At 48.9% G+C, this 25,319-nt stretch overlaps 7 protein-coding genes across 7 annotated transcripts; 3 read left to right on the top strand and 4 right to left on the bottom strand.

Moving 5' to 3' along the window:
• Window positions 1–63: 63 nt before the first annotated feature.
• TrAFT101_011996 (uncharacterized protein) lies at window positions 64–2,357 on the bottom strand. Its single transcript, XM_024901776.2, has 6 exons — window positions 1,965–2,357; window positions 1,376–1,894; window positions 1,110–1,323; window positions 676–1,053; window positions 372–617; window positions 64–298 (listed from the first exon to the last, which is right to left on the bottom strand). Exons 1-6 carry the CDS (start codon window positions 2,082–2,084, stop codon window positions 192–194), a joined length of 1,584 nt encoding a protein of 527 aa, XP_024762455.2. The 5' UTR covers window positions 2,085–2,357; the 3' UTR covers window positions 64–191.
• A 588-nt stretch (window positions 2,358–2,945) lies between these two features.
• ANB1 (translation initiation factor eIF5A) lies at window positions 2,946–4,431 on the bottom strand (the record flags this gene model as incomplete). Its single annotated transcript, XM_066126308.1, has 5 exons — window positions 4,291–4,431; window positions 4,045–4,226; window positions 3,306–3,844; window positions 3,086–3,218; window positions 2,946–3,016 (listed from the first exon to the last, which is right to left on the bottom strand). The coding sequence occupies exons 3-5, from the start codon at window positions 3,519–3,521 to the stop codon at window positions 2,946–2,948; spliced, it is 420 nt and encodes a 139-aa protein (XP_065982409.1). The 5' UTR covers window positions 3,522–3,844; window positions 4,045–4,226; window positions 4,291–4,431.
• Window positions 4,432–5,287: 856 nt separating this feature from the next.
• TrAFT101_011995 (uncharacterized protein) lies at window positions 5,288–7,945 on the top strand. The gene is made up of 3 exons (XM_024902375.2): window positions 5,288–6,073; window positions 6,139–6,533; window positions 6,602–7,945. The coding sequence occupies exons 1-3, from the start codon at window positions 5,614–5,616 to the stop codon at window positions 7,739–7,741; spliced, it is 1,995 nt and encodes a 664-aa protein (XP_024762453.2). The 5' UTR covers window positions 5,288–5,613; the 3' UTR covers window positions 7,742–7,945.
• Window positions 7,854–9,502, bottom strand: TrAFT101_001360 (uncharacterized protein). Its single transcript, XM_024903543.2, has 3 exons — window positions 9,234–9,502; window positions 8,964–9,137; window positions 7,854–8,851 (listed from the first exon to the last, which is right to left on the bottom strand). Exons 1-3 carry the CDS (start codon window positions 9,454–9,456, stop codon window positions 7,992–7,994), a joined length of 1,257 nt encoding a protein of 418 aa, XP_024762452.1. The 5' UTR covers window positions 9,457–9,502; the 3' UTR covers window positions 7,854–7,991.
• A 2,676-nt stretch (window positions 9,503–12,178) lies between these two features.
• Window positions 12,179–17,432, top strand: TrAFT101_001359 (uncharacterized protein). Its single transcript, XM_024899548.2, has 5 exons — window positions 12,179–13,108; window positions 13,220–14,356; window positions 14,429–14,943; window positions 15,004–15,320; window positions 15,405–17,432. Exons 1-5 carry the CDS (start codon window positions 12,881–12,883, stop codon window positions 17,186–17,188), a joined length of 3,981 nt encoding a protein of 1,326 aa, XP_024762450.2. The 5' UTR covers window positions 12,179–12,880; the 3' UTR covers window positions 17,189–17,432.
• A 127-nt stretch (window positions 17,433–17,559) lies between these two features.
• On the top strand, window positions 17,560–21,942 carry TrAFT101_001358 (uncharacterized protein). The gene is made up of 4 exons (XM_024899689.2): window positions 17,560–18,264; window positions 18,328–18,831; window positions 18,911–20,910; window positions 21,007–21,942. The coding sequence occupies exons 1-4, from the start codon at window positions 17,821–17,823 to the stop codon at window positions 21,248–21,250; spliced, it is 3,192 nt and encodes a 1,063-aa protein (XP_024762449.2). The 5' UTR covers window positions 17,560–17,820; the 3' UTR covers window positions 21,251–21,942.
• On the bottom strand, window positions 21,664–25,288 carry HSP88 (Heat shock protein hsp88). The gene is made up of 6 exons (XM_024903542.2): window positions 24,739–25,288; window positions 24,560–24,621; window positions 24,449–24,480; window positions 22,891–24,352; window positions 22,525–22,824; window positions 21,664–22,459 (listed from the first exon to the last, which is right to left on the bottom strand). Exons 1-6 carry the CDS (start codon window positions 24,752–24,754, stop codon window positions 22,166–22,168), a joined length of 2,166 nt encoding a protein of 721 aa, XP_024762448.2. The 5' UTR covers window positions 24,755–25,288; the 3' UTR covers window positions 21,664–22,165.
• Between the last annotated feature and the right edge of the window lie 31 nt (window positions 25,289–25,319).

The following is a 25,319-nucleotide window of genomic DNA, read 5'->3' as shown; positions in this document are numbered from 1 at the left end:
TAGAAGATCGGTTGCTGATACTACCAGGTAGTTTACTACTCGTTGTTAAACGAGATGAAATGAGCAAGTTGCAAATACAGCACTCCCCAAGCTGCGACCCAGCTGATATAACCTATAAACTAAGCTATAAACTAAGCTAATATTGATAATTGCTCACGCAGTCGATGCGTATGCCTATTTACTAGGTACATCTAGTGCTCGCCTTCGTGACAATTCTTTGTCTGCCAGACAACCATGGCCTTTTCGATCCTGTATATGGCATCTGTCATGGTTTCAAGAGAAGCCCCCACAACAACACCTTTGATGTATTTATATCCTTTAGCTTCTGTACCGCAGATTTGATATGGGGGCTATTAGCGTGAGAGACATACCTGCTGCTTTATAAAGATCGGAAGCTGTCTGAGTCAGATGGTTGACGTTACGGAATGCTTCATATCTTGAGACAGGCATTGCCATGCTTTTGGCTGTCTCGACCGAACCTGATGAATTGTATCCGACAGTCTGTGCTAGGAGACTTTTGACTGCATCGTCCAACTCTGTGGTGGAAATAACCTCCGCCTGATTTATGTTTGTTGACAGGTCTTCTACTGGGAAAAATTTCGTAATCGGGTTATCGCCTAGATTTTCTATGTTAGAACTTGCATCACCTCGGGGATATTCTCAATGATGACTCACTAGTAACATCAATGAGACTAGAGACGTGAGCGAAGTACGCGTCGAGCTCCTCGTCATCCATAGAGACTATTTGGCTGGGTGTGACCTTATTAAAGTCATACTTGCCAGTCTTCGTGTCGTGCTGTGTGGGCAGACCCTCTTTCCCCCGTCGCCATCTCGCCCAGTCGAGTCTAGGCATCTCGATAGAACCGAAATTGGGTGTGTGGGATATTGAAGTGTTCTCAGAAAAAGGGAAAGAGAGTTTAGTAGCGACAATGAGCAGGGCTACCAGTCGTATCTCTGGGTAATCTAGCCGGGTATTCGACAGCCTTTCAATTGGGAATTGAAACTGATACCCCAAAATAGATGCCAGTTTACGGGCCACAGTAATTGATTCAACTATAATTCGATTAGGAGAAAGTAATTGCTGCCGAGATCCATCACTCTTGACTTACTGGGTAGCGCAAGCTCCTTGGCAAATTGCATGAGCTCTGGAATATGATTAATCTCCGGGAAGACCAAGTTGTAGTTGAAATGATATGAAAGCACCAAGTCCATCACAACCCTATGCAGTTCATCGCCTTCCACAGGGGAACGAAATGGCAGCTTTAAGAGCTTGATATACGCGGCGGGCAGTCGATCACGCATTTCTTGGGGCAGAGAGTGAAACTAGTTTCTGGTTAGTATCGGGAAACCATATTTAACAAGCCACCGTACTCACGCATTTTTTATACAAAAGACTGCCATTATTAGCCCATCGAATAATTTCACCAAGATGAGTAGGTATCCTCAAAAGGACACAACCCAGATAGCAGATTGCGAGCGTATCGGGAACACGCGGCAATGGCCACCGCGAACCCAGCTCAGGAACCCAGCTTTGTTTTCTGGACTGTTGCTGCCAGTTTGCCAAGGCGGAGTTCTGAGGAGGCTCGGAGCTGAAAACCTCCAATTCCTCTTCTTCGTGCATATCATCTCCCAAGCCAGAGTTAGATCCTCTAATGCGCAAGTCCCATAAGTCGCGAACAACAGTCTCGAGCTCTTCTCTGTGGCCCTTTTCATTGATGAGCCATGCCAATTGACTTCTAATAATCAATTGAAGGGATTCAAGGTAAAGATCTCTGCCCGCTTGGCCAGTGAGTGGCGCCCTTTTCCGTTGATCTCTAGTGACTTTTTCACGTCGAGACACGGCTCCCATTTTACCAGAGTCTTCAATATCACCTAGATCGAATTGTATAAAACCCTACAGATGATCAGCAACACAACTATAGCCGATACTTCTTCCATAGGAGCGTCCATTTAGAGAGACTCACTTCGACTTGATGGCCTCGGGCACAAAATCTCAGCCCGTCCTGCAGGTACCATTTCTGGCTACCGCATTCGGGGCATCGCTCCCCTCGGGGCATCCTACGAAGTCCTCCTGGTGCTTCCATTGTGAGCTCCCTCTCTGAATCTCGTTTGTGTGTCTAGAAAATTTCAATGGCCGGGATGCGTCTAGTTGGGATGAGCGAGCGTAGATTTCACGGCTTAGGCGGTACGACTCCGGCAGCAATCAAGAAGCTTGCCTTCATGTTGTATCGTAGTATCTGGTTAAAGAGAAGATGGAGAAAAAAAAAAAAAAACTTCAACTAAGAGCAATGTGGCCGATACTGTGGTATTGTGCGACGAAGCCGTGGATTAAGTCGTGAATTTGCAACTTGAGGCTGCTTTACTGCTGAAAAGTACAAGCTAGCGTTATCTTAGATCTAGGATGCCCGTTTTGCGCAGTACCGACAGCCCGCTAGAGAGAACCTACTGCCTACTACGACTACCCGCTGGTATTTTTAGCCTTCGCTGTTGACACCAAGTTCCACACATTCGTAGCTCTAAAGGAAGAAAAATAAAATAAAATACATCAATATCATGGGTCGCTTACGGTTATGCATGTCACGATTTGTATCGATTTATAGATTGTACAGCAAGCCAATATGCACATTCATTTTTTTTATCTTCATTTTCTATCATAATTCCCAGCTACGCAAACTTTCATCTGGGTAGCTTTGGCCATGATTCGTGAAGGACAAAGGAAACTGTATTGGCCCTTTGAAAGGGTATTTGAAGTGCCAAGTATTGAAACTAGCTGAAAAAATCCGATCCATCAACCTTCGAGCGGAACGACCCATACATCAACCCAAGGATATTCGATGTTACGACGGCCGCAGTAAACGCCAAGAGGTGGAAGGAAACGAGGGGGCTATAAACAAATCCTAAATCTTCATTTTACTCAATTGGCGGAGGAGAGTAGGATTGTTAGTTTAACCCTGCTTGGGAGCCTCCTTGGCCTCAATAGCGGCCTCTTCACCCATGGAGGTGAGGACAACGACGTCTAGAAACAAAGGTTAGGATCCGCTCTTGAATGCTTATTCTCAATGTCAATATAGATAGAGCAACTTACTGGTGTCCTTCTCGTCAACCTTGAAGAGCTTGTTGATCTTCTCACCAATCTCACCGTCGGGCATGCGGACATCATCCTTGGTGTCACCGTCGTCGTTCATGAGGGAGAGGAAGCCATCGTCGGAGATGTCGAGCTACAAAAAGGTGTCAATAATTCCGAAGCTACATTTTTTCTTCCTCATTTTCCTCCAATTTTCATCCTAGGACCAAGATTGACTTACAAGCTGGTACTCACGACGGGTGACGTTGGGGACATCCATGTTGTGAGTGGAGGGAGAAAGATCTTCGTACTTCTTGCCAGTGAAGATGTCAAGGGCGACAAGGTGGACCTTGGCGTGACCGTGCTTGCCAGTCTTGGAGGTGGACATGTCGACAATCTTGCAGGGGCGGCCCTTGATCACGACGAAGCCGTTCTTGCGCAGAGCAGAGCACTGCATGGGGTAGGTGAGAGACGCGCCGGCGTCGGCGGACTCGAAGGTAACATCATGCTGCAGACGGATAAAATGATTAGCACCTATATCCACGATGAAGCAAATTCAGGCGAATTGTAATTTTGACGAAGAGCTTGGAGCCAATATTGTAGAAGGAATTATCATGGCAGCGCAGAGGCTCATCTGGCAAAATCTACAAAAAAAAAAAAAAAAAATTGTAAAATATTGTGATGTGGGGTGTCGCTCAGTCGAGGGGCAGCCAAGACGATTGCGGGGTGGTTTTTTCTCTTGTGAAGGCAGCGCAAGACGCTCATGAGAGAGATGGACGACTTACCTCGTCAGCCATGGTGATGGATTGCGCAAAAATCGAACTTGTCGTGAAGCAAGAGAAAGAAGACGAAGAGTGAAAGAGAGTCTGCGCGGCAGACAGACAGTGGAGAGTGCTGAGAGTTATGTGGAGAGGAGAAATTGAGAGAGGTGAGAGGAGAAGAGCAAAAGGTGGACGGAGGGGGTAGAAAAGGTGCGTTACCTGAATTTTTTTTCGCCGGCGTGATTGGCCCTGGCGTTAATTTTGCCTGGGCGGCTGTGGGACGCAGCTTTGCCTCTTGGAAGCGGATTTAGTACCTTTTGGACCCGGCCAGTAAGGTTTGGTACTTTTTTTTTCTCGTCTTTTTTCTTCTTTCCTAGATGGTCAGGCGGCTTTGAGCCAGCCTTGCTAGGGAAAAATTTTATTGAGAGAAAATTCCGAGGCTTGTCGTGGCGCTACGCTGCCTACCTCTGTATGGATATAGCAGCTAATAGGCTAGGTAGCAGGTGAGAGCTGCTGAGTTGTGGTGGGCAGTAATACTGCTATGTAATACCATACCTACCACCAACCTGTAGTACTTTTAGCAACACACACGGTGCCGACAGCTTTGAAAAATGCACGCCCATGCATCATCTGTCTTGATGCCTTACTTGTAGTACCTTTAGCACTGCATCTACCCAGGTGCCTAAGGTGGTAGGTACGGAAGTGTCACCGCATCTGGACTCTCTGCAGCTGTGTTGCGTTGCGTTGCCATGAAAGCATCCCGATTTTATTTTCGGGAGCGGGGAGGCTGCATGAGCTCACTCTGTGTGGAAAAGGGTAAGATGATCACACACACGCACAACTCCGCATCTAGCTCGAGTCTGCGAAATCCTACTGGCAGCACTCATGCATGATGTGTGAAATGCATGATCCGAGCTGTGTCTTCCAGTATCTTGCCAAGCCAAGGTGCTAAGCAAATCAATGGGATAAAACATGGAATTGGCGAATGTGAAATGGCTATTAGATCCTCCTGGATTAGTACTTTGAGCTCTTCTTCCTTGGCCGAAAAGAGCAACGGCCACGATCCCCTGGCAGAGTCTAATTGTGAGCTGGCAGCAAAGCTGTCGCACGCTACGGGTTGCTATGAGATTGCTGCACAGTATCTCCCATTAGTCGCGTGATATGCGTTGGTGATCAATCTGTAACAGAGATGAAGCTTCTGCAGCAGAAATGCATGCATTCGCTGGCCGTGCAGAGCCCAGGGCCAGTCCTTCTCAAAACCTTTGACTCGAAGCGCTACCAATAAGCTTTGAGATGGTGGCTACGGCTTCTGGCGGTTATGAGCTCCAGAGCACGTACAAGCATCTAACAGTAAGAATAAGAATGGATGAATTCTAATCTAGTACGGAGGCACGGATCAAGCAGCACCGCTCACTACTACCTACCTACCTAGTAGGCTGCTTAAAGTACCTATTCAATCGGCGCGCTGAGATCCATATTGCAGCACGTCCCTTCGCCAGACACGGCGCTAATCGACAGCCCCAAGCCCGTCTCCACTGTCGCATCGGCATAGCCTCGCTGCTGCAACTGAACTGGCCGGTCGTCTCACTGAGCACTCCGTATTGGACAGCTAACAGCACCTGAGGTATGCTCAACGTACTGGAGCGCCGTGACTACCAATTGTCTAGACGCAGTGACTGCTCGGCACTCAGGTCTTTTTTCCCAAGCGATGAGACGGTCATGATCGCGAGGCACCCTCTTTTCCTCCACCGATAACTCCCTACACCAGCTCCCGGCCTCTCTCGCACCATGTGGCTCGACCGTCTCTCAGGGAGCCAAGCCAGCGCGTCCGGGCCCTCGACTCCTCAGATCACCAGCCGACACAACTCGCCGCTTCCGCGAAAGACGCAGGCCAATCTTAGTCCCTATGTAACCTCTCAGCGGCAGGGACCCTCTCCGAGGGGGTCATCTCTGTCATTAGTATCCAGCGACTCTGCAACATCGCTGTTGGCGTCATCACGCAAGCCCAATGGCTCAGAAGTGAAACAGCCAGCTGCGCCCCAGGCTCCGGACTCGGTGAACATCTTAGAGAAGCTCTTGGCGGCGGATTCAGAGATTGTAGGCAAGACCCAGGGCAAGGCAAGCTTAATCACAGAGGAGGATCTGGGGCTTGATGTTGATTTCGGCGGGTTGTCTCTGAAGGAGCTGGCTGCTGGGAGCATCAATGGTGATGCCACAAGCTTCCGCCGGCCCCAGAATGCGACCGAGTGTGCGTTATAACTCCGACACGCCGCCCCAGGCGACTGTATTTCACATGCTAATTTGCTATTCTAGATGAGAATGACAAAGCCCGATTCGACGCCTTGCATCGATCCATTGTTGCCTGCGACGATATTTTGAACTCGGTCGAGATCAACCTTGCGGATTTTCGCAATGATCTTTCCACTGTTTCCGCCGATATCGAAACTTTGCAAACCCGCTCTAGCGTACTGAGCCGAAGGTTGGAAAATCGAAAACGAATAGAGAAGGCGCTTGGCCCACTGGTGGAAGAGCTGAGCGTGTCGCCCGAGACCATTTCCAGGATAACGACAAGCCATATCGATGAAGCATGGGCGAAAACTTTGAATGAGTTGGACAAGAGAGCCTCGGCCGTTCAGAAGCTATCAGGAACACAGCAGGGCAAAGCCAGTGAAGAACTCGTTCCAATATTGGAAAAACTAATATTAAAGGTACCGTCTCTCTCAGCCCATTCTTGACAATAGGTGCCCGTGATATCGACTAACAGGCGGTGCTGCAGGCTGTCGAACGTATTCGCGACTTTCTTGTTGCCCAGATAAAAGCCCTTCGCTCACCTCATATTAATGCGCAAATCATCCAGCAACAAAATTTCCTAAAATTCAAAGACCTCTATACGTTTCTCCATAAACATCACGCCGCCCTCGCAGAGGAAATCTCGCAGGCGTACATGAACACGATGCGATGGTATTACCTCAATCAGTTCACACGCTATGAGAGAGCTTTGGCCAAGCTCAAACTGCATATTCTGGACAAGAATGATGTGTTGGGACAGGAAGACGCGACAAGAAAAACTGCCGTCTTATCTAGTAGCCGCGTTGCAGGTCCACCACATGATGCATTCAACCTCGGACGTCGGATTGACATGCTACGGACAAAGAGCACCTCGGCCATCTCATCATACCTGGCAGAGGAGGATCAATCAACTCACTACTTAGAAGTACCCTTTCGAAACTTTAACTTGGCTCTCATCGATAATGCTACAGCCGAGTACACCTTCTTGGCAGCCTTTTTCGCACCCGCCTTGTCGTATTCGCAAATATCTAAAAATTTCAACTACATATTTGAGCCAACGTTTGAAGTCGGCAGGGTGCTTTCAAGAACCCTTGTAAGCGAGACATTTGATGCCCTAGGTCTTCTACTCTGTATTCGACTTAACCAACACTTTGCTTTTGATCTCCAAAGGCGAAAGGTCCCTGCCGTGGATGGCTATATCAACGGCACAAATATGCTATTATGGCCGCGGCTGCAGGTTATAATGGACCGCCATTGCGAATCCGTTCGACTATTGACTAATGCTGCCCCCGCGAAACTGGCCCGGGCCGACCAGCTGAAGTTGTCCGCTGCACCACACATGGTGACCCAGCGGTTCGGGCAACTGCTCCAAAGCTTCCTGACCCTCTCCACCGAGGCTGGCGACGATGAGCCCGTCGTCGCTAGTCTTCGCCGTCTGCGGTCTGAAGTCGAAGCTTTCCTGACTCGACATAGCCAAACACACGGCGATACGAGAAAAAGCGAGCGATTCTTATATAACAACTATTCCTTGATTCTTACCATTATCGGCGATGAAACGGGCAAGTTAGCGCAGGAGCAACAGGAGCACTTTGAGGAATTAAAGCAAAAATACCAGGGTGAATCATAGAAGTACATATTTACGTTTGAAGTAAAAATAATTATAATAACGTATGCACCATGGCTTTGGATCTAAGCATTGATGCGGACTCAGGGTTGGATTCTGGTTTCTATTGTACGGCGTCTGGAGGCATAGCATGTTTATGGCAGAAGGTTGAATATTAGATAGGCAAATCTATAAAAAGATTTTACACACACAAAAATTCTACAGTTGGTTCCTTCATCTCTTTCCTTCTTCTCCCCCCTTGTAAATGGCAATGTCATTGCTGGCCCGGGAAAAAGGACCATATATACTGCAGAAGAGTAGGGTTCCGCCGGAGGTAGAATGCCACGACTCCAACCATGATGGCTGTTCCGATGAACCTGGCAGGCCGCCTGTATAACCAAATCCTCCTTCTGACCCCCATTCTTAGCTCCTCCCACTGTATCTCCTTGACCTGTTTCTCGAAATAGTGATGGCCATCCTCTATAGTTTGCCGTGCGCTTTCATCCACATCCCTGGAGGTTTTGAGGACGCTGGACGGAGAAATTTGATGCCATGATCTTAGGGTCTCAGGGGGGTGCTGGGTGAAAAGATCTACAGATCTCTTGATAAGAGCATCCAAGTCTAATTCCGGGGGGACTCTACCGAGAATGACTTGGAGCATATCGGGCTCGTCAATTTCAAGGATTTCTTCACGGCGATCTATGACAATCTGGGCAAACAGGTATATGGAAAAGGTAGGCTCGCGTGCCAAGATGACGTCAAACAATCGAGATATGTCCTTGTACCGCTCAATATTGTGAGCATACATAGTAAGAGTGCCAGCGAGAGCGTAGAAGGGTTCTATGCTGGAGAGATGCCGACGAAGCTCGATATCTGCGCGGGCTAGGATGTCGGGGAGGAGCCTCAGCTGTGCGGTTGTGGCGCTGAGGCTGGGCAGCATGAAGTCGCGGATTCTGAGAACAGAGAGCCGCGAAACCAGCGGTGCTCTTGCCGCTGGCTCTAGGACCAGGAGGAATACCTGGCAGATATCATGGTACCCTTGAAAGTAGCAGAGATATGGGTGTCGGCGGAGAACCTCGACAATGAGATTTGATAATTCACGCTTTCTCTCTTGCAACTGTGCCTCAGACTGATCTAGAGAGAGAAATCGTCGATTATTATTAGTCTTACTGTAACGGCATCTGCAGCTTCCTTGCTCGGGTGATTGACGTGATACAGGATATGTGGAGGGATTGTTGAGACATACCATTGGGATAATGGACAAAGGATCGATTCACATCGAGTTGGACCTGGTCTTCATCTTGGTGGCGTGGAAACTCTTTCCAGTCATCGTCTGGGGGAGCGGCATCGAGGTCTGCCGAATGTATGCTCTCGCCTTCTTTCTCATCGGCTGGGGGAGGCAGGCCAAGCAATATGGGCCCTTGTGGAAGAATCACGTTAGCATATAAAGATTTGAATGACATAAAAACAATTGAAACAAGCGAGGTCAAATGAAAGGCCATTCACGAGTACATACATGCTGCCTGACGTAGTGCATCGGCGAGAAGGCCGCCCTCAGACTCGGCCAGAGCTCTCAGCCGTGTGGCGTCTCGCCAGGTGCAGGCCGCGAGGATCTCGCTGGTCTTCAGGGCCACAGCGGGACTGGGGCCCGGATCGACTACAGGGTCCTCTGGTTCGGCAAAGTCGACATCATCGCGGTGGAGGCCAGCGGTATCGACCAGCTCTTGTTCCAGGCTCATGTGCGGGATCGGTGCTTTGGTGTCGCGACTAGCATGGCACTGCGTTATTGAAGGAGTAAATAAGCGTTGGGCTGCATCTGCTATCCCCTGGGGTTTAGTTTACTTGGTGGGGTTCGCGCTACGAGCAGCCCCCCTGGGGGCCCATACAGGGCAATCACATGCAGAATCTGTTCGCCTTCTTGTATATAGGTACTGCTTGAGCCTCAGCATAACCTCTGTAATTAACAGGATAATTAAATGCCATAAAGTAAAGCAAATGCGACGGAAAGTAGATAATATAAATATTACACTGAAGAGCACCTAGCCTTGAGAGCTACAAAGACCTGATATAGCTGGTTTCGCATGGTACATGACGTATACCTACTCCTACTTGAATACTAGGTGTAGGCAAGGATTGTAATTCTTTAGTTGCGTTCAAAACAACACAACAATCTCATCCGAGGTCAAATCTGCCTAGTGCCTACCTACCTACCTCCTACTATAGTATTATTTCCTTTGTTTTTAGTAGTACTTATAGCCTACCCTTTTCCCGAAAATTTTCTCTGCAGGTACCTAGTTACTCCAGCTCAGGAGTGTCTAAATCTTCAAGAAGCTGCTATAAGACGATTAAGAAACCATGCCTGGCAACTATGTTTATGTCTTACATAATGGGTTCTGCAAGGCAATATTGAGCATTGGATCGGCATATAGCCCATTATACAGTGAACTTATTGGTACTCTACAACACAGCAGCAATCCTACGTGTAATAGTATTACCAAACGTGCTACCTAACTGCTATGTAGACATTGATTTGCAGATGCTGGCTTGGATTCAATTTGACTACAAGGACCCACCAATGAGAAAATCTGGTTGGCCAGACTCTACATCCTTTGACTATCCAATCCTGGTCTCATCTCTCACCGAGTGGATACAGCCGGGGGAGGCTGCAGCAAATAGTCAACAGCAGTGTCTCCATAACGAAAAAGAATAATTCTGCTATTGGTGGCTCATCCTCCTCATCATGGAACTCGGGATAAAACTTCACAGCCACTGCTTGATCAGCCGACACTGAATGTGAGTGGTACAAAACATATCGGAAGGCTGCTATGCTCGATATATATGAAAATGCATGTAGTCCAAGCCGGCAACCAGCCTTATTGGTTGCAGGACACATCCGCACGGAGACTGCTTACAAGCATGCAAAATCTAGATGCTTTCCAAAAGAGCCGTAGGATTTCTATCTTTATGCGAAGTGGCATGGAGTCTAACATCTTGAGTAGTAGTCGTGCGTGTACAAGCTGCCTATATTCTTCGTACTTACATGTAGGTCGCATAAATGTACGCGCGTCTGGCAAGTGGACTGTGCGTGTTGGGGCTAAATGCTACCCAAAGTCATTGGAGTATGTGATACAAGTGGCTGGTTACTTGGAGATAAAGAAATGCTAGAATCGGCCATACATGGTAATTTGAGGCCTTCCAATGTGTGATTCTGTTATGAGTCGAATCAACAACAAGGTATCTACTACTTGTAGCCTTGAAAGCAGTATTAGCTGACAAGCAATAAAGATACTAAACAGGTCCCGATATTAGATTAGAAGACTGAGCGTCGTGATTTTGCTTATAACCCTTAGTCCATACGTACTAGGTATGGCCGGCAGTGAGGGCCATATAGACCACGTAGATGGGCATATGCATGGAATATCCAGCATCGATCAAATTGTCGAGGGAAGGAGTCGCTCATCGTCCACCAGCTTCACATTGAGAGTAAGCATATCATCTTGAAGCAAAAGGAATCCTGAAGGACCAATTGAGTGGTGAGAATATGGATGGGGGCCAAGTCACATTGTTTCCCGCGCCTCGCCCGCCGCCAGCCACGACCCGGTAGCTAGATCCATCGACTCTAATGCTGAGAATTCACAGAGAATTCCGAACGTTTGTCTTGCCCGGTCTCACTCGCAAGACTGCCAGTAGAAACTTAATGCAGATTTTGGACGGTGTCTATAGCTCGGATAGAGTAGCTGGGTGCAAATAGGTGATAATGTTGAACTTGGAAGCCTGACATGGGCAGCTAAGCACCCGAGATGGTGGCTAGGAGAGTAGGCAGAAGCATCCTTTCGACGAACCTCGACGGGATGCCCACCATACATACGTAACGGTAGTAGCAGGACTGGATTTCTGGCATACGTGGACGAATCCTTCCCCACAGCTACAGAAAAAGGGGTTATGGGAGAGGCCAGACCTCTCATCCGCTGTTGAAAAACTGCTCTCAGGTCTGCTGGTTACACACAAGCCGAGAAAAAAAAAATGGTAGTAACACGCATTATACAGTATACCCTTGTGGAGACATACAAGATGAGATATGACACAAGCGATTGAGTGTGCGTGAGGGCATTAATATGCAGTGAGTACGTGAGGGCATATACCTACTATACCTATAGTAGCTGCTCTTGAAACTTGACTCTCGTGCCTGTGCTGGTTGCGCAGCCGGAAGCAGTTCCCCAGGCGGCTAACCCTACGGCCAACTGGCGTTGGACCGATCTTCAACGGACACAAAATGGCCCTTGGCAGCCATCATACATGTAGCCAAGCCTCAGAGCATGTGCTAGAGATGCTGTTGGTTCAGTGTACATGCAGCGTGGGCAGTGGTGGATACAGAGGCATGTACCCAACGGCGGCCAGAGCCCCACTCCACAGCTCTTGCAAGCAGAGGTGCTACTGGCTGCTAATAAACGACAAACAGCTTCCTCCTCATTCTGGCCCTTGATTATGCCTTGGAAGCCTGTGCTTGACATCCGCCTCTAAAAGGTACTAGGTAGGTGCTGGGCATTGAGATTCTGGAGTGACTTCCGGACGAGTACTCCGGTTGTTGACAACGGGCACTGCTATCGCCAGGCACCCCAAGCGGCATGATAGCGAGTCGCTTAGCAATACATATAGATCGACCAAGACGCCCAATCTCGTTTTTCAACGTTACCCAGGCCAGTCGCCAGCGAGACCCGTCCCATTCTTGCGCATCTGCCTCTGGGCTGCCTCCAAATTGACTTGTTGCCCTGATCTTAAGCTTGCCCGGTGTTGATGCTCGCAAAGCACCAGCGCCTGACCACCCTCTTCAATTAACAGGCGTGAGCAGCCTGCACGTTCCAACATCAGCGTCATCAAAGAGGTGCCTAAGCGTATATAGGCCTCGTGCCGGCATCACCTCCGACCTTCCGCTTTGCTTTGGCCGCCATGGTCGAGATACTGTCCCCCTAGTTCTAGGCGTCAAGTGCAATGCTCTTTTTGATGCGCAAGTTGTTCCGAAAGCACGCTTCTCTCCGCCCCCGTCTGGCTCGTACAAGCAATCTACGAGCTCAACGCTCGAACTCTCTTTGATTCTGAGCCACCTGCTCGTCTAACCCACGCTATCTTCACGCCTTCCTGAGACGGTATTATGAGAACGACACAATGGCCTTCCATACTAGGGTTTTGAGGGATGGCGAGTGGGTTACTGAAACCGTCAACCTGCAAGCCGCCTTGAGGGCATCTGCCGCTCCACAGCTGGCCTCTGAGCCTCTGCCGCGACCCCCAGTCTGTGGTATTCTATCCCAGACTATTGTTGAAAGCCCTGTTGTTCGATGGGTGCTCCCGGCTCGGCTGCGCTCCAGCACTCATAACGACATTGCTTTCATTGGCGTAAGTACCTCTTTTTCACGAACAAGCGATTCCATGAGAGTTCGAGTTACACACCGTCGGATACTACTTTTCGATCTTTAGGCATTTTCTTGGCTGACATTGCCTCATCAGGATCACTTTGTCCAAGTCAGCGAGCTTGGAAGAGATGGCCAGGTCCATGATGTTGTTCGCAAGTCCGACTTTGGACACAGAATTCGAAATGCCGTAGTCCTTGGCGGCAGCTTGGAGCATGGATTGGACGACGACCCATACGGTATCACCGTCAAACAAGAGCCATCGCCTTCTCCATCCTCTCCGGGAGAAGATGGAATTTCCGACGACCTTCGAGTTCGCTTGCTCCCTCCGCAGATGCTCGTGTTGGTACTAGAATCTTGTCAGATGCTGTTCCTCTTTGTGAGGGAAAAGCCTGACGGGGGGCTAGAGTTTGTCACGAGCACATATGAAAATCCTAAGCTGCTGCCTTATGTAGGCTATCACCTTGCTGTGGATCCGTCTTCCCGATACATGGCTGCAGCAACTCCGGAAGGCATCTTCATCGTATACGAATTGGTGGCCTTACCAGAGCTCAATCGACAGTATGCAAACCGAGAGTACATCAACCCCATCAAATCTTTTCGCATCAGAGCTGTCAGTGGGGTTGTCCAGAAAATGGAGTTTCTATTTCCCCGCCCAGAGGATCATCATCATATTATCCTAATATTGATCATTATTCGAAGAGAGCGTGTCAATGGACCTCCCATCTCTCGTATGGCAACGTACGAATGGGAGTTGGGTGACAATCTTCAACTCATCCTTTCTGAAGAAAGGGTTGGAACTCGGCTTCCTAAAGAGCATAAGATGCCTCTGCTGCTCATTCCACTCAGGTTCAAAACGGCCTTTTTCGCCGTCTCCGAGTTCTATATCGGTATTGTAAAATATGCGCTGTCGGGTGCGCCAGAGTTCGAAATGTTACCAGCGGAACCACCTGCGCCTACGCCGCTGTATCATGGGCATGGCGATCCGCTCTGGGTGGCCTGGGCGCGACCCTTTCGCAGGAAGAAATACCTTGAAAAAACGGACATCATTTACTTGGCCCGTGAAGATGGCGCAATCATACATATTGAAATAGATGCGGCTGAATTGCTCCCTTCTGTGACTAATGTCGGATGCTTAGGGGCCAATATCGATACGGCCTTCACTTCGGCTTATGACATCTTTTCAGACGTTCTCATGATTGGCGGAGACTCTGGCCCAGGAGGCATTTGGAAGGTAAGCAATCCGCCAAACAATGACCCTTGTACCGTGAACTGTGTTTGACGGTGGCCCTCCTTTTGTCTTTAGCTCGCCCCCCGTGAGGACATCCAGCAGGTTAGCATCCTCTCTAACTGGTCTCCCGTTATTGATATGACAACTACGAATGAATTTTCGACTTGGGGTGCGAACAATACGGATCTTCAAGTAGGTCAACACCAGTCAGCAGCCGTACAGCAGAATAGGGTACGAAAACAAGACAGCATATTCAGTGCATCTTGCCGCGGCCTAAAAGGCAGCGTGGTGCAATGGAGATGGGGAATACAAGCTAGAATTGGGTTGGACATTGAAACCGGCGAGCCCATTAGGCAAGCATGGACATTTACAACACATCATGGCAATGCAACAGTGTTGTATGGCCTTCTGGCGCTACCGCACTCATCAATTGTTCTCCGATTCTCAGAAAACCTCGACCAAGTCGATGCGGTTCCTACCGAAGATACACCGTTTGATTTGACATCTAGAACTCTTCACGCTGTTCAAGTGTCAGATACTATAGTTCAGGTCACCGAAACTTCCATTAATGTGGCCACCCCTACAGGAAGGTACGGAATCCTGATGGACTATCTTAACTTTTGGAATCACAATACTGATTATCTAATTAGTTCACGATGCTTAATTGCCGAAGCCCTTGGTATAGCTGATGCAACAGCAGAGAGTGCTTTTTGCATTGGCCATATTGTAGTATTCTCCACGCACGCCAATCAAGTTTCTCGGCTCCACGTTATGAGAGCCCAGGAAATTGAATTTGGTTTAACAAGAAGCTGGGATGCACAGGGTGAAGTGACTTGCGTGTCGATATTTACAGTCTCGAGCAACACCTTCATTGTGGCTACGTCTATGTGCAATGGAGTTCCATGGCTATCCATCTACTCAACGACTGGGGAGCCTATTGTTGCAAAAGCGATTACAGCTAATTCTGGTATGTCTTTCAGTTATGCCCCTAAAATGATTTGGATTGTTTGATTGTTCTTGATATCTTTGAGCTCCGACTGACATATCATAGTGGGCCAAGGGGTTAGTACAGAGCTCGAAGCTCTGACGAGCATCTCCGTCGCAGACCAAAGTACCGACGAGATCCATCTTGTCTTAGGTACTCGTTGCGGTAGTCTCATTACTGCTCGAATATCTGACCAATCTCCGGACGATATAAGTTGGAATACTGAAGTTATCGGGGTAGCACGAGTCGATGTGTTTCCCTCCTCGATTCCTTTCGATGAAGCGTCCGCCACATTTGCTTGTTGCGACAATAGATTGCTACTTCTCAGCGATTTTTCTCCGAAGAATTGTAAATTTACCAATAAGCAATTCATTTGGCTAACAGATTCGAACGAGCCATCAATGCCATCACCCCCCATTCACTCACTCCACAGAATATCTCAAAATCTGTCTGGGCAAAGCGGGCATACATCTCTGCTGATACTCGCAGGCTCAAGGCTGCTCTTGGCTGACTTTGGCCCTCAAGTTGGGAATGTGCCCCGGCCTATTCCTATTCAAGGCACCCCAACAAGGATCATATTCTCGCAGATGCTGAATTGCCTAGTTGTTGCCATGATTACCAATAATAAGCCCACGCTGGTATTCATTGATCCTGATACGGGGGCAATCATCTCTGTGCCAACTGACAAGGATAAGAATCCTACCGAATACATTTCTGGTCTGGGCCACCGCGAAGATAAAATACATGGGCTTCACGAATGGCTTTACAAAAAGGACGGCAAAGTATTTCCTTTTATCATCGTTACCACACATCATGGAAGACTCATAATTGTCTCCACGGAAAAGTTGGATGCTCGCTCGCGTGAAGGAGAGAGCAGGCAACTGAGATATTGGACACGATATAAGAAACAACTTTCAGGCCCGATATTTTCAATAGTGGGGAATGAGGAAGGATTGCTGTACTGTGTTGACCAGACACTTCATTGGGAGATCCTCGATCTGGCGGAAAGGAAGCTGAAACATGTGAAGCAGTTCCAATTGGATTCCCCAGCGATTCAACTACGCATATTCAAAGGCAAGCTTTTTGCACTCACAAACTTGCATTCGTTGGAAGTTATAGACTACCAGTCAGATGAAGGCACCATGGAACTCATACATTGCGACCAGGCCTCTAGAAGAACAATTCATATGATAGATGTGGGCAATCCGGCCGACGGCTATGGCCAGTGGCCACTGACTCTTGTATCGGACCAAGCTGGCTTCATAACAGGCCTTTGGGTCCCACTGGGTCAGCGAGATCGAGAGTTTGAAGTTGTATTCGAAGGCATGCTAGCGGCTTCAGTGAGGAGATTCCTACGAGCCCGCAGCAGGCCGCTATGGCTTGTGGACAATACCCAACGGCGCTACGGAACATTACCGAGTACCCATGATGGATCGGATATTATTGGCGTTTCCTTAGATGGTTCCATGAAGCAATTTTCGCTGCTTGGACTTGAGTTGTGGCGATTCTTACTCATGGTCCAGACATTGGCGCACCAAAACTACGGTATGGCTTTGTTTGACAAGTCTGCGATTAACGAGAAGGTGGACGTTATGAGTATAGATTTGCAACCAAGCCCTAGGATCATGCATATCGACGGAGATTTGCTAAAGCGCTGCATACAACTAAAAGCATTGGAAAAGATTATGAAATCCGATGACACCTTTGCCTTATTTTGCGACCACCTCGATGCGCTAGAAGGGGGGAGCCTCACTACTGGATTCAAGGACGAAGGCGAATCGAAGCGGCGAAAGAAATATTTTGAGCTCGCCTATGAGATATTCGAGTTTCTCGTAGCGCCAGCACTGTAATGGGAGAATACAATGCATATACCTATGTAGCATTTACCATCTTCATCGGAAATGAATTTATGATTATGAGTCTGTGCATTTGAGAGTTGCAGTTCCTTACTTGTTTAGAGTAAGAAAGAATTAGAGATATGGGTATAAAAGCCAAGCATTAAGCATTCGACGTAGTTACAGGCGTGTACTATAGACGTGCAATACAAGCGGCCTAGGTACATGTAAGTTTGCACTTGTTGGCACAGAGCCAGGCAGTAATAGTTCCAAAGCCAGCTAAGGAAAAGTCATCTGCCCCGCAAGACAAAGCCCAGTGGCCAACCCACCGGCTCCATAACACACGCTCTTGGTAGTATAACCACCACAAACCATAATGGGCCATTAGTGCGGGACAAGCTCAGGTATTATCTCCGGGCTTTTTTTTTTCTTGGTTGGTTTTTCTTCTCCCACTGCATTGTCCTCCATTCTGTCGTTGGGAGAACGATCGTCGCCTATTCTTCTGTTTTATTCAACACTGCGGGGCTGAAGCTGAATTACTACATTTTCGCTACCCCTCCTCTTTTTTTTTTCCTCTTTTTTTTTTTTTTTCGTCGACAGTATCGTCGTTTCCCCCTCGATCAAATATCATCAGGAATATCACCAAGATGGCACCGAAGAAGAAGGGAAACAAGAAGGACCAGGACGACTGGGAGGCTGAATTGGGAGAAACCATCGCCCCGGCGAATGCAGTGCCCGCTACCAACGATGAGAATGGCGAGGACGATGAAGCTGCTGCTGGTGGCGGCGGCCTGATGGCCATCATGCGCAAGAACAAGGAGAAGCGCAAGAAGAAGGGCATTGTGGACGAGGAGCCTGCACCCGAACCGGTGGTAGAGGAGGATCTGTCCGCCAAAGCACCAGTCGAAGCATCTCTGGATGATGACGAGTTCGCCCTACCGCAGAAGAAGGGCAAGGGTGGCAAGGGCAAGCCTGCCCCAGCAGCGGCTAAGAAGGACGACGACGACCTTGAAGAGCCTGGCAGGATCCTCACCAAGGCTGAGAAGGAAAAGCTGAAGAAGGAGCGTGAGAAGCAGCGTAAGAAGGAACAGGTTAGGACTCCCCATCGCATTGGCACTTCTAGACATAGCAATTTCTAACGTGGACATAACTAGGCTGCGAAGAAGAAGACAACTGCACCCGCGAAAGCCCCAGAGCCGGCAAAGGCAGCTCCTACCAAAGATGAAGCCGCCCCTGAACAGGCTGCCAGCCCTGCTCCTGCTGAGACAGGAGGTAAGAAGAAGAAGGTTCCGGCGCATCTCGCTTTGATTCAGAAGCAACAAGAGGAGCTCCGTCGCAGACAGGAAGAGATCGCCCGCTTGGACGCTGAAGCTAAGGCTAAGGCTGAAGAGGAAGAAAAGCGATTGGCCGAAGAAGCCAAGCGCAGAGAAGAGCAGAAGGCTATCAAGAAGCAGCGTGAGAAGGAGCGCATTGATCAGCTGAAGAAGGAGGGCAAATTCCTCACTAAGGCGCAGAAAGAAGAGAAGGCTCGAAATGAGTTAAAGCTCCAGCAGATGCTTGCCGCTGGTATCAAAATTGGCCCTCAGGAGTCAGAAGAGGGTGCACCTAAAAAGAAGGTGGTATATGATAGCAAGAAGAAGAGGGGAAAGAACGATAAGGTAATGAGCGCACCTCTCCCCTCCACCTATCCCCCTTTGATAACTCCTACTAATGTTGTAATTTTTACCCCCTTTTCAGAAAGACGAAGAGGCTGCTCTAGCAGAGGCTGCGGAACGAGCCCGACTTCAGGCCGAGAAAGCCGCAAAAGAAGCAGAAGAGAAGGCTGCAAAGGAAAAGGCTGAAGCCGAGGCAAAGGCTGCCGCTGCAAAGGCGGCTCAGGAGAGCGACATTGAAGATGACTGGGAAGCCGCCGCAAATAGCGGAGAAGAGGACGATGTCAAAGACAGCTGGGATGCCGATTCTGACGAAGAGGCCGAGAAGAAATCGGCTGCCAAGTCTAACGGCACAGATGAGAAGAAGAAGGTGGAGGAGGAGGAGGAGGAGGAGGAGGAAAGCGACGAAAGCGACGAAAGCGAGTCTGAGGACGAAGCCGTATCGAAGGCCAAGCAAGCCGAAGCTCAGCGCAAGAAAGAAGCTGCAGAACGGAGAGAGAAGGCCCACCAGGCCGCCCTGGCTGCTCGATCCAAGGACAATCTCCGCTCTCCCATCTGCTGTATTCTGGGACACGTCGATACTGGAAAGACGAAGCTTCTTGACAAGATCCGACAGACCAACGTTCAAGAGGGCGAAGCCGGAGGTATCACCCAGCAGATTGGTGCTACATACTTCCCAGTTGAGGCCATCAGAGCAAAGACGGCCGTCATTAACAAGAACAATGAGTTTGACTTCAAGGTTCCCGGTCTCCTGGTTATTGATACCCCTGGTCACGAGTCTTTCTCTAACCTCCGATCCCGTGGTTCATCCTTGTGTAACATTGCTATTTTGGTTGTGGATATCATGCACGGTCTTGAACCGCAGACTTTGGAGTCAATGCGTTTGCTCCGCGACAGGAAAACACCATTTATTGTGGCTCTCAACAAGATCGACAGACTTTACGGATGGAAGAAGGTGGACAACAATGGCTTCCAAGACAGTCTGGCGCTCCAGAGCAAAGCGGTCCAAAACGAGTTCAAAAACCGCTTGGAGGCGACTAAACTAGCTTTTGCAGAGCAAGGTTTTAACTCAGAGCTCTTTTACCAGAACAAGTCTATGGCCAAATTCGTCTCACTTGTGCCCACTTCAGCACACACTGGAGAGGGTATCCCGGATATGTTGAAACTTATCATTCAGCTCACCCAGGAGCGTATGGTTGGCTCGCTCATGTATTTGTCTGAGGTACAGGCAACAGTCCTTGAGGTCAAGGCTATTGAGGGTTTCGGTATGACTATTGATGTCATCCTGTCCAACGGAATCTTGAGGGAAGGCGACCGAATAGTCTTGTGCGGTACTGAAGGAGCTATTGTGACGAATATCAGAGCTCTTCTCACTCCAGCGCCACTGCGCGAACTGCGTCTCAAGTCAGCGTACGTCCACAACAAGGAGGTCAAGGCTGCTTTGGGTGTCAAGATCAGCGCCCCTGGTCTTGAAGGTGCCATTGCAGGTTCTAGGCTGATGGTGGTTGGACCAGACGATGATGAAGAAGATATCTGCGACGAAGTCGAATCAGATCTGGCAAATCTTCTCAGCAGAGTCGAAACTTCTGGTCGTGGTGTCAGCGTGCAAGCTTCCACCCTTGGTTCACTGGAAGCTTTGCTCGATTTCTTGAAGGACTGCAAGATTCCTGTGGCCAATGTTGGTATCGGCCCAGTTTACAAGCGTGATGTCATGCAATGTGGTGTTATGCTGGAAAAGGCGCCCGACTATGCTGTGATGCTTTGTTTCGACGTCAAGGTCGACAAAGAAGCTATGGCATATGCCGAGGACCAAGGCATCAAGATTTTTACCGCTGACATCATCTATCATCTGTTTGATAACTTTACCAAGCATATGGATGAGATGTTGGAGAAGAAGAAGGAGGAATCTAAAATGTTGGCTGTCTTCCCTTGCGTCTTGAAGCCAGTTGCTGTCTTCAACAAGACAGGCCCCATCGTCATTGGAGTCGACGTGACAGAGGGCCAGCTTAAGATCAATACGCCAATTGCAGCTGTGAAGACCAACCCAGTGACGAACGCCAAAGAGATTATTGGCCTTGGTAGAGTGTGAGTTTTCCATCCTTCCACGTTACCTTTTAACTTTCAAATTTCACCCTACCAATGCTTTTTGTGAGCTTTTATACTGATACGATATACTTTTAGCACCTCGATTGAGCGAGACCACAAGCAAATCCAAGTTTGCAAAAAGGGTCAACCCTCTGTCGCCATCAAGATCGAGATGGGAGGTCACCAGCCCATATATGGTCGACACCTGGAAGAGGCCGATCTTCTCTACAGCCAAATCTCTCGAGCTAGTATTGACACTCTGAAGGAGTACTATCGTAAAGACGTGACCAACGATGAATGGCAGCTGATTATCAAGCTGAAGCCTCTCTTTGACATTTGAAGTAGTTGATTGGAAAAGAACAGGGACAAGAACAATTTTTGCTCTTTTTTTTTTCTTTCGCCTAATCAGTCAGTCATTTTGGTCACGCGACTCCTATATATAACCGCTTGTCCGACTTTATTCTTGTTATATCTTATCCGCCTTTTTTTATCGCGTACTATAAAAGCATTGACCTTTATATCTCATTTTCTTCTTTTTTTCTTCTTTTTTCTTTTTTGCTCGAAATTTTGAGCGCATTTCAATTTGTGTCTCTTGGCTTCTCTTGCCTCATGCATATTCGGCAGCGGAAAAAAGAGCTTGGTCTGGGAGAGCCCATGGTGAGGTTCCGGTTAACAATTGTCAGGAAAAATGGCAATTGTGTGTATCGGGTATAAGGATGTAGCGGCTGGAGAAAAGAGATGAGAAAAGAGAGGAGAAAAAGAAGCAGGTCTGTAAAACACGATGTAAAGTGGCATAAGAACAAGAGGTAGATTTTGAAATGATTCTCAAGCCCTTCGTTATGAATAAAAACGTATCAGTAGCTCAAAGCATGGCAAAGATTAGAGGACAGGACATGCATCAAGCTCAGCCAGGCGAAGAGCTACGGGGCGAAATATGACAATGGAAAGGGGAAAGGCTACAATAACATATTATCTATACAAGCATGAACTAATCACCTATTGTTATCAATTTCTAACGATGTTTTAACGGTCAATAGACCAAAATCTAGAATAATTTTCTTCAAGTGTATGAAAAATCGTAGCTACTTGGGGCATATGATATAAAATGGATCTAGAATGCGTAGACAAGTTTTCCCCTTCATGATGATACCTCCCTTCGTGTGTTGTGACGAAGGTCAACTTTTTCTATGCTGTATACCTCTTCTCTCTGTTTTGTTTTTATCTTCTCTCGACAAATTTATTTTCTTTGCGGCGTTTATTTAGGGTCGCCGGTCTCCTCAGATTCGGTCTGAGGAGCATCAGCATCCTTCATCTCCTGGTCGGATCCGCTCTGGGCTGCCTTCTCGGCCTCAGCAGCCTTGCGAGCCTCTTCCTCAGCGGCTCTTTTGGCAGCCTGCTCAGCCTCGACTCGCTCCTGGACGGCACGGCGCTCAGCCTCGACTTTCTCCTGGTATCTGTTGATGACAGGCAGAGCAAGAGCACGGATCTCCTCAATCTTTGAGACGTAGACGCCCTTTGAAGCATCATCGCCTTCATCGTAAAGCCAGTCCTATATCCAACGTCAGTTAATGCATTCACGCAAAATTTAAGTGTGAGGAAATGGCCATAACGTACCTCTGTTGACTCGAGCTTGGCTCTGATTTCGGATTTCTCCTCCTCGCTGCCATGCTCGGCGTACTGCTCGTCAAGCTTAGCTCGGAGATCGTAGATGAATGCCTCCAGCTCGTTCTTCTTCTCTTCTGTATCGGCCACCAGCTTGTCCTCCATGACCATGGAAGATTCCTTCTCGGTCAAGGCAGTCTTTGTGCTGGCATCCAGCGATGAAGTTCCACTAGCGATAGGCAAGTCACCCTTTCGAACCTGCTTCTTCACCTTTCGGGTCTTTCGGTCGTCCTTGCTATCGGTGTCCATAGCCTGTTATAGTACGTTAGTCAAGTCCGTTACTCCCTCGCGCCATATTTTTTTGGGGGGAATACTCACATCAGCATCCTTCTTGTCGCCATCCTCCTTCTTGTCATCGTCCTTGACCTCTTCCTCGACTTCCTGGTCCTCGACGTAGTAGCCGTTCTCCACATTCAACACACCGTGAATGTTGACTCGTGCCTTCAGCTTGCAAATCATGAAGTCTTCCTTGCCATCAGCTTTAACGCCCTTCACGGAGAAGCGGCCAATCCAAGGGTTCATCTTGCCAGGAAGCTCTTCAGTGTTTGCATAGCGGGCTTCCAGGTCAAATGGCTGTTTTCGGTAGAATGTGAGGATCTTGGTCGAAGGCAGGACTCCACCCTTGTTGAACACAGTTAAGCTAGTGTCCTCATCGGGAATATCAGGGGCCTTCTCCCATCCGAATTCAATGGGGTAACTGATGATATCTTGAACAGTGAAGTCACGAACTCGGAAAGCAGGAGACAAGATGGCACAGCTGAAAGCACAGCCTCGAGCAATAGCCTCATCGGCGTTCATGGTGTAGGACAGAGGCTTCTCGAAGAATGCCTGGATGCGGTCCTTGAGTGCGGGCACTCGGGAACCACCACCGACGATCTCGATCACGTCAATATCGTCTTTAGTGAGCTTAGCCTGGGCAAGAGCCTGCTCGAGGGGCACGTGGATACGGGCGAGCAAAGGCTCAACCATGGCCTCGAACTCTTGTCGGGTGACCATGGCTGAAGCATCCACATCGTTCATCAAGGACTCGATGTTGACGGGAGCCTGCTGGTTGGCAGAGAGAATCTTCTTGGTCTTCTCAGCGGCAGCAATGGTACGAGCCATAGCCCTACCATGGGTATAGATGTCAACCTTGTACTTGCCCTTGAACTCCTTGGCCAGGTGGTCCACAAGGGCCTTGTCGAAGTCTCGGCCACCAAAGTTGCGGTCCCAGGCAGTAGCCTTGACGGCCAGCTCACCCTTCTTGAACTCAACGATGGAGCAAGTGTAGTTGCTGTGACCAATGTCGACGAAGCACACCCGTCGAGGCTGCTCTTCCGCAGCAGGGAGGTCCAGCTTGGTGATACCCCAGCCAAGAGCAGCAGCAGTGGTGTCGTTCATGAGTCGGAGAACCTTGAGGCCAGCAATCTCGGCAGCATCCAGCAGCGCTCTACGCTGAGAGTCTGTGAACCAAGCGGGGACGCTCAGGCAGATATCGTTAACGGGAAGCTTCATCTCGTTGGCGGTAGTCTGCTTGATCTTGCTCAAGTACATGGCAACAAGCTGGGTTGCGGTGAACTTCTCGCTGTTGCCGAGATAGTTAATCTCAGCGCCGACCTGTCCATTGACATCGACAAGGGGTGCGGTAACATATTGCTGCTCGGTCTGAATATCGGGGTCGCTGAAGGAGCGGCCGGCAAGACGCTTGAGGCAATTGACGGTGTTTTTCAGGTTGGAAATCTCCTGAGTCTTGGCAGCCTCACCAAGGTAGCGTGATTTGGGGCCGAAGCCTACCAAAGATCTGTATTGCAGCACTCTAGTTAGCAATGGCGATTACATGTGATTGAAGGGTGGGGAGGGAGGAATATCGCTGATAAGGCGCTTGGGAAGAACGTACGGGGTTGCTCTGTTGGACACTTCATTGGTGATCTACAAGAGGCAAATTTTTTGTCAGCGATGGTCCAGCCCTGTTGAGTACAGCTGACGTTGGTTCATGATATTCACTTACCACATCGACGCCGCGATTTCTCGCGACAGCAATCACCGTCTTGAGGGTTCCGAAATCGACACCTGCGACGCAGGGAGGGGTTGGTCAGCATGAGAGCAGTTCTTTTTTCAATCTGTAGCAAAGAGGGACGCAGTATAGAAATAAGCATAAGAATGAACGTGCGGCAGCGGGGAACATACCGACGACGGAAGTCATGATGTCTCTTTGGCGTTTTGCTATTTATCCCTGTCCTTAAAAGAGTCTCGCTAGGTATATCAGTCGCACTTTTGCGTGGAGGACTGAGGGGCCCGAGCTTGGGGAAAAAAAGAAAAAGAAAAAAAGAACAAGTTTGTTGCTCAAAGGGCGTAGAGGCGTAAAGGCAGGATATAATCGAGCCTGGTGGGTGAAGGGTGAGGACAAAGTGAAGACAAATAGAGAGAGGAAAAAAGAAAGAAAAAAAAGATCTGAGCAGAGGGGCCGTTCAGATAAGTGGCGGTTGCGATACAAAGTGGGATGCAAAACAGAGGCCTGGCTCTTGCGGTGGTGGGCGGTGAGATCAGGTACTAATGCGACCTGAAGAAAAATTCAGTACGTGCCGCAGCCTGCTAGAAAGCGCCTGTCGGGGTACCTGTAATCGGCGCTGGGCGCTGCTGTGACGTGTACCTGTGCCGGCGAATAATAAGCCAAAGGGTACTCGCAGCAGGTGCCCCGCCGCCACCGGGAGAGGTACCTCATGGAAGGTTGCAGAATTTTCCAGACTCCACGAGAAAGCTGAGCGCCT

The sequence above is a fragment of the Trichoderma asperellum genome, chromosome 1 (genome assembly GCF_020647865.1).
Source record: "Trichoderma asperellum chromosome 1, complete sequence".
NCBI classification, from domain to species: domain Eukaryota; kingdom Fungi; phylum Ascomycota; class Sordariomycetes; order Hypocreales; family Hypocreaceae; genus Trichoderma; species Trichoderma asperellum.
The sequence above is the reverse complement of the archived record's forward strand: the minus strand, read 5'-3'. Positions and strand labels throughout refer to the sequence as shown.

Coding starts and splice junctions, on each gene's coding strand:
- TrAFT101_011996 (XM_024901776.2), bottom strand. CDS start 2,084: ATGGAAGCACCAGGAGGACTTCGTAGGATGCCCCGAGGGGAGCGATGC. Junction 1,324..1,375: donor GTCTTTTGTATAAAAAATGC/GTGAGTACGGTG, acceptor ACCAGAAACTAG/TTTCACTCTCTGCCCCAAGA. Junction 1,054..1,109: donor CAAGGAGCTTGCGCTACCCA/GTAAGTCAAGAG, acceptor ATCGAATTATAG/TTGAATCAATTACTGTGGCC.
- TrAFT101_011995 (XM_024902375.2), top strand. CDS start 5,614: ATGTGGCTCGACCGTCTCTCAGGGAGCCAAGCCAGCGCGTCCGGGCCC. Junction 6,074..6,138: donor GCCCCAGAATGCGACCGAGT/GTGCGTTATAAC, acceptor TTGCTATTCTAG/ATGAGAATGACAAAGCCCGA. Junction 6,534..6,601: donor TGGAAAAACTAATATTAAAG/GTACCGTCTCTC, acceptor GCGGTGCTGCAG/GCTGTCGAACGTATTCGCGA.
- TrAFT101_001360 (XM_024903543.2), bottom strand. CDS start 9,456: ATGAGCCTGGAACAAGAGCTGGTCGATACCGCTGGCCTCCACCGCGAT. Junction 9,138..9,233: donor TGCACTACGTCAGGCAGCAT/GTATGTACTCGT, acceptor TTCTTCCACAAG/GGCCCATATTGCTTGGCCTG. Junction 8,852..8,963: donor CTTTGTCCATTATCCCAATG/GTATGTCTCAAC, acceptor TTCTCTCTCTAG/ATCAGTCTGAGGCACAGTTG.
- TrAFT101_001359 (XM_024899548.2), top strand. CDS start 12,881: ATGGCCTTCCATACTAGGGTTTTGAGGGATGGCGAGTGGGTTACTGAA. Junction 14,357..14,428: donor GCCCAGGAGGCATTTGGAAG/GTAAGCAATCCG, acceptor TTTTGTCTTTAG/CTCGCCCCCCGTGAGGACAT. Junction 14,944..15,003: donor GTGGCCACCCCTACAGGAAG/GTACGGAATCCT, acceptor TTATCTAATTAG/TTCACGATGCTTAATTGCCG.
- TrAFT101_001358 (XM_024899689.2), top strand. CDS start 17,821: ATGGCACCGAAGAAGAAGGGAAACAAGAAGGACCAGGACGACTGGGAG. Junction 18,265..18,327: donor AGCAGCGTAAGAAGGAACAG/GTTAGGACTCCC, acceptor GGACATAACTAG/GCTGCGAAGAAGAAGACAAC. Junction 18,832..18,910: donor AGAGGGGAAAGAACGATAAG/GTAATGAGCGCA, acceptor CCCCCTTTTCAG/AAAGACGAAGAGGCTGCTCT.
- HSP88 (XM_024903542.2), bottom strand. Junction 24,481..24,559: donor GAAATCGCGGCGTCGATGTG/GTAAGTGAATAT, acceptor TGCCTCTTGTAG/ATCACCAATGAAGTGTCCAA. Junction 22,825..22,890: donor GCGACAAGAAGGATGCTGAT/GTGAGTATTCCC, acceptor GTACTATAACAG/GCTATGGACACCGATAGCAA.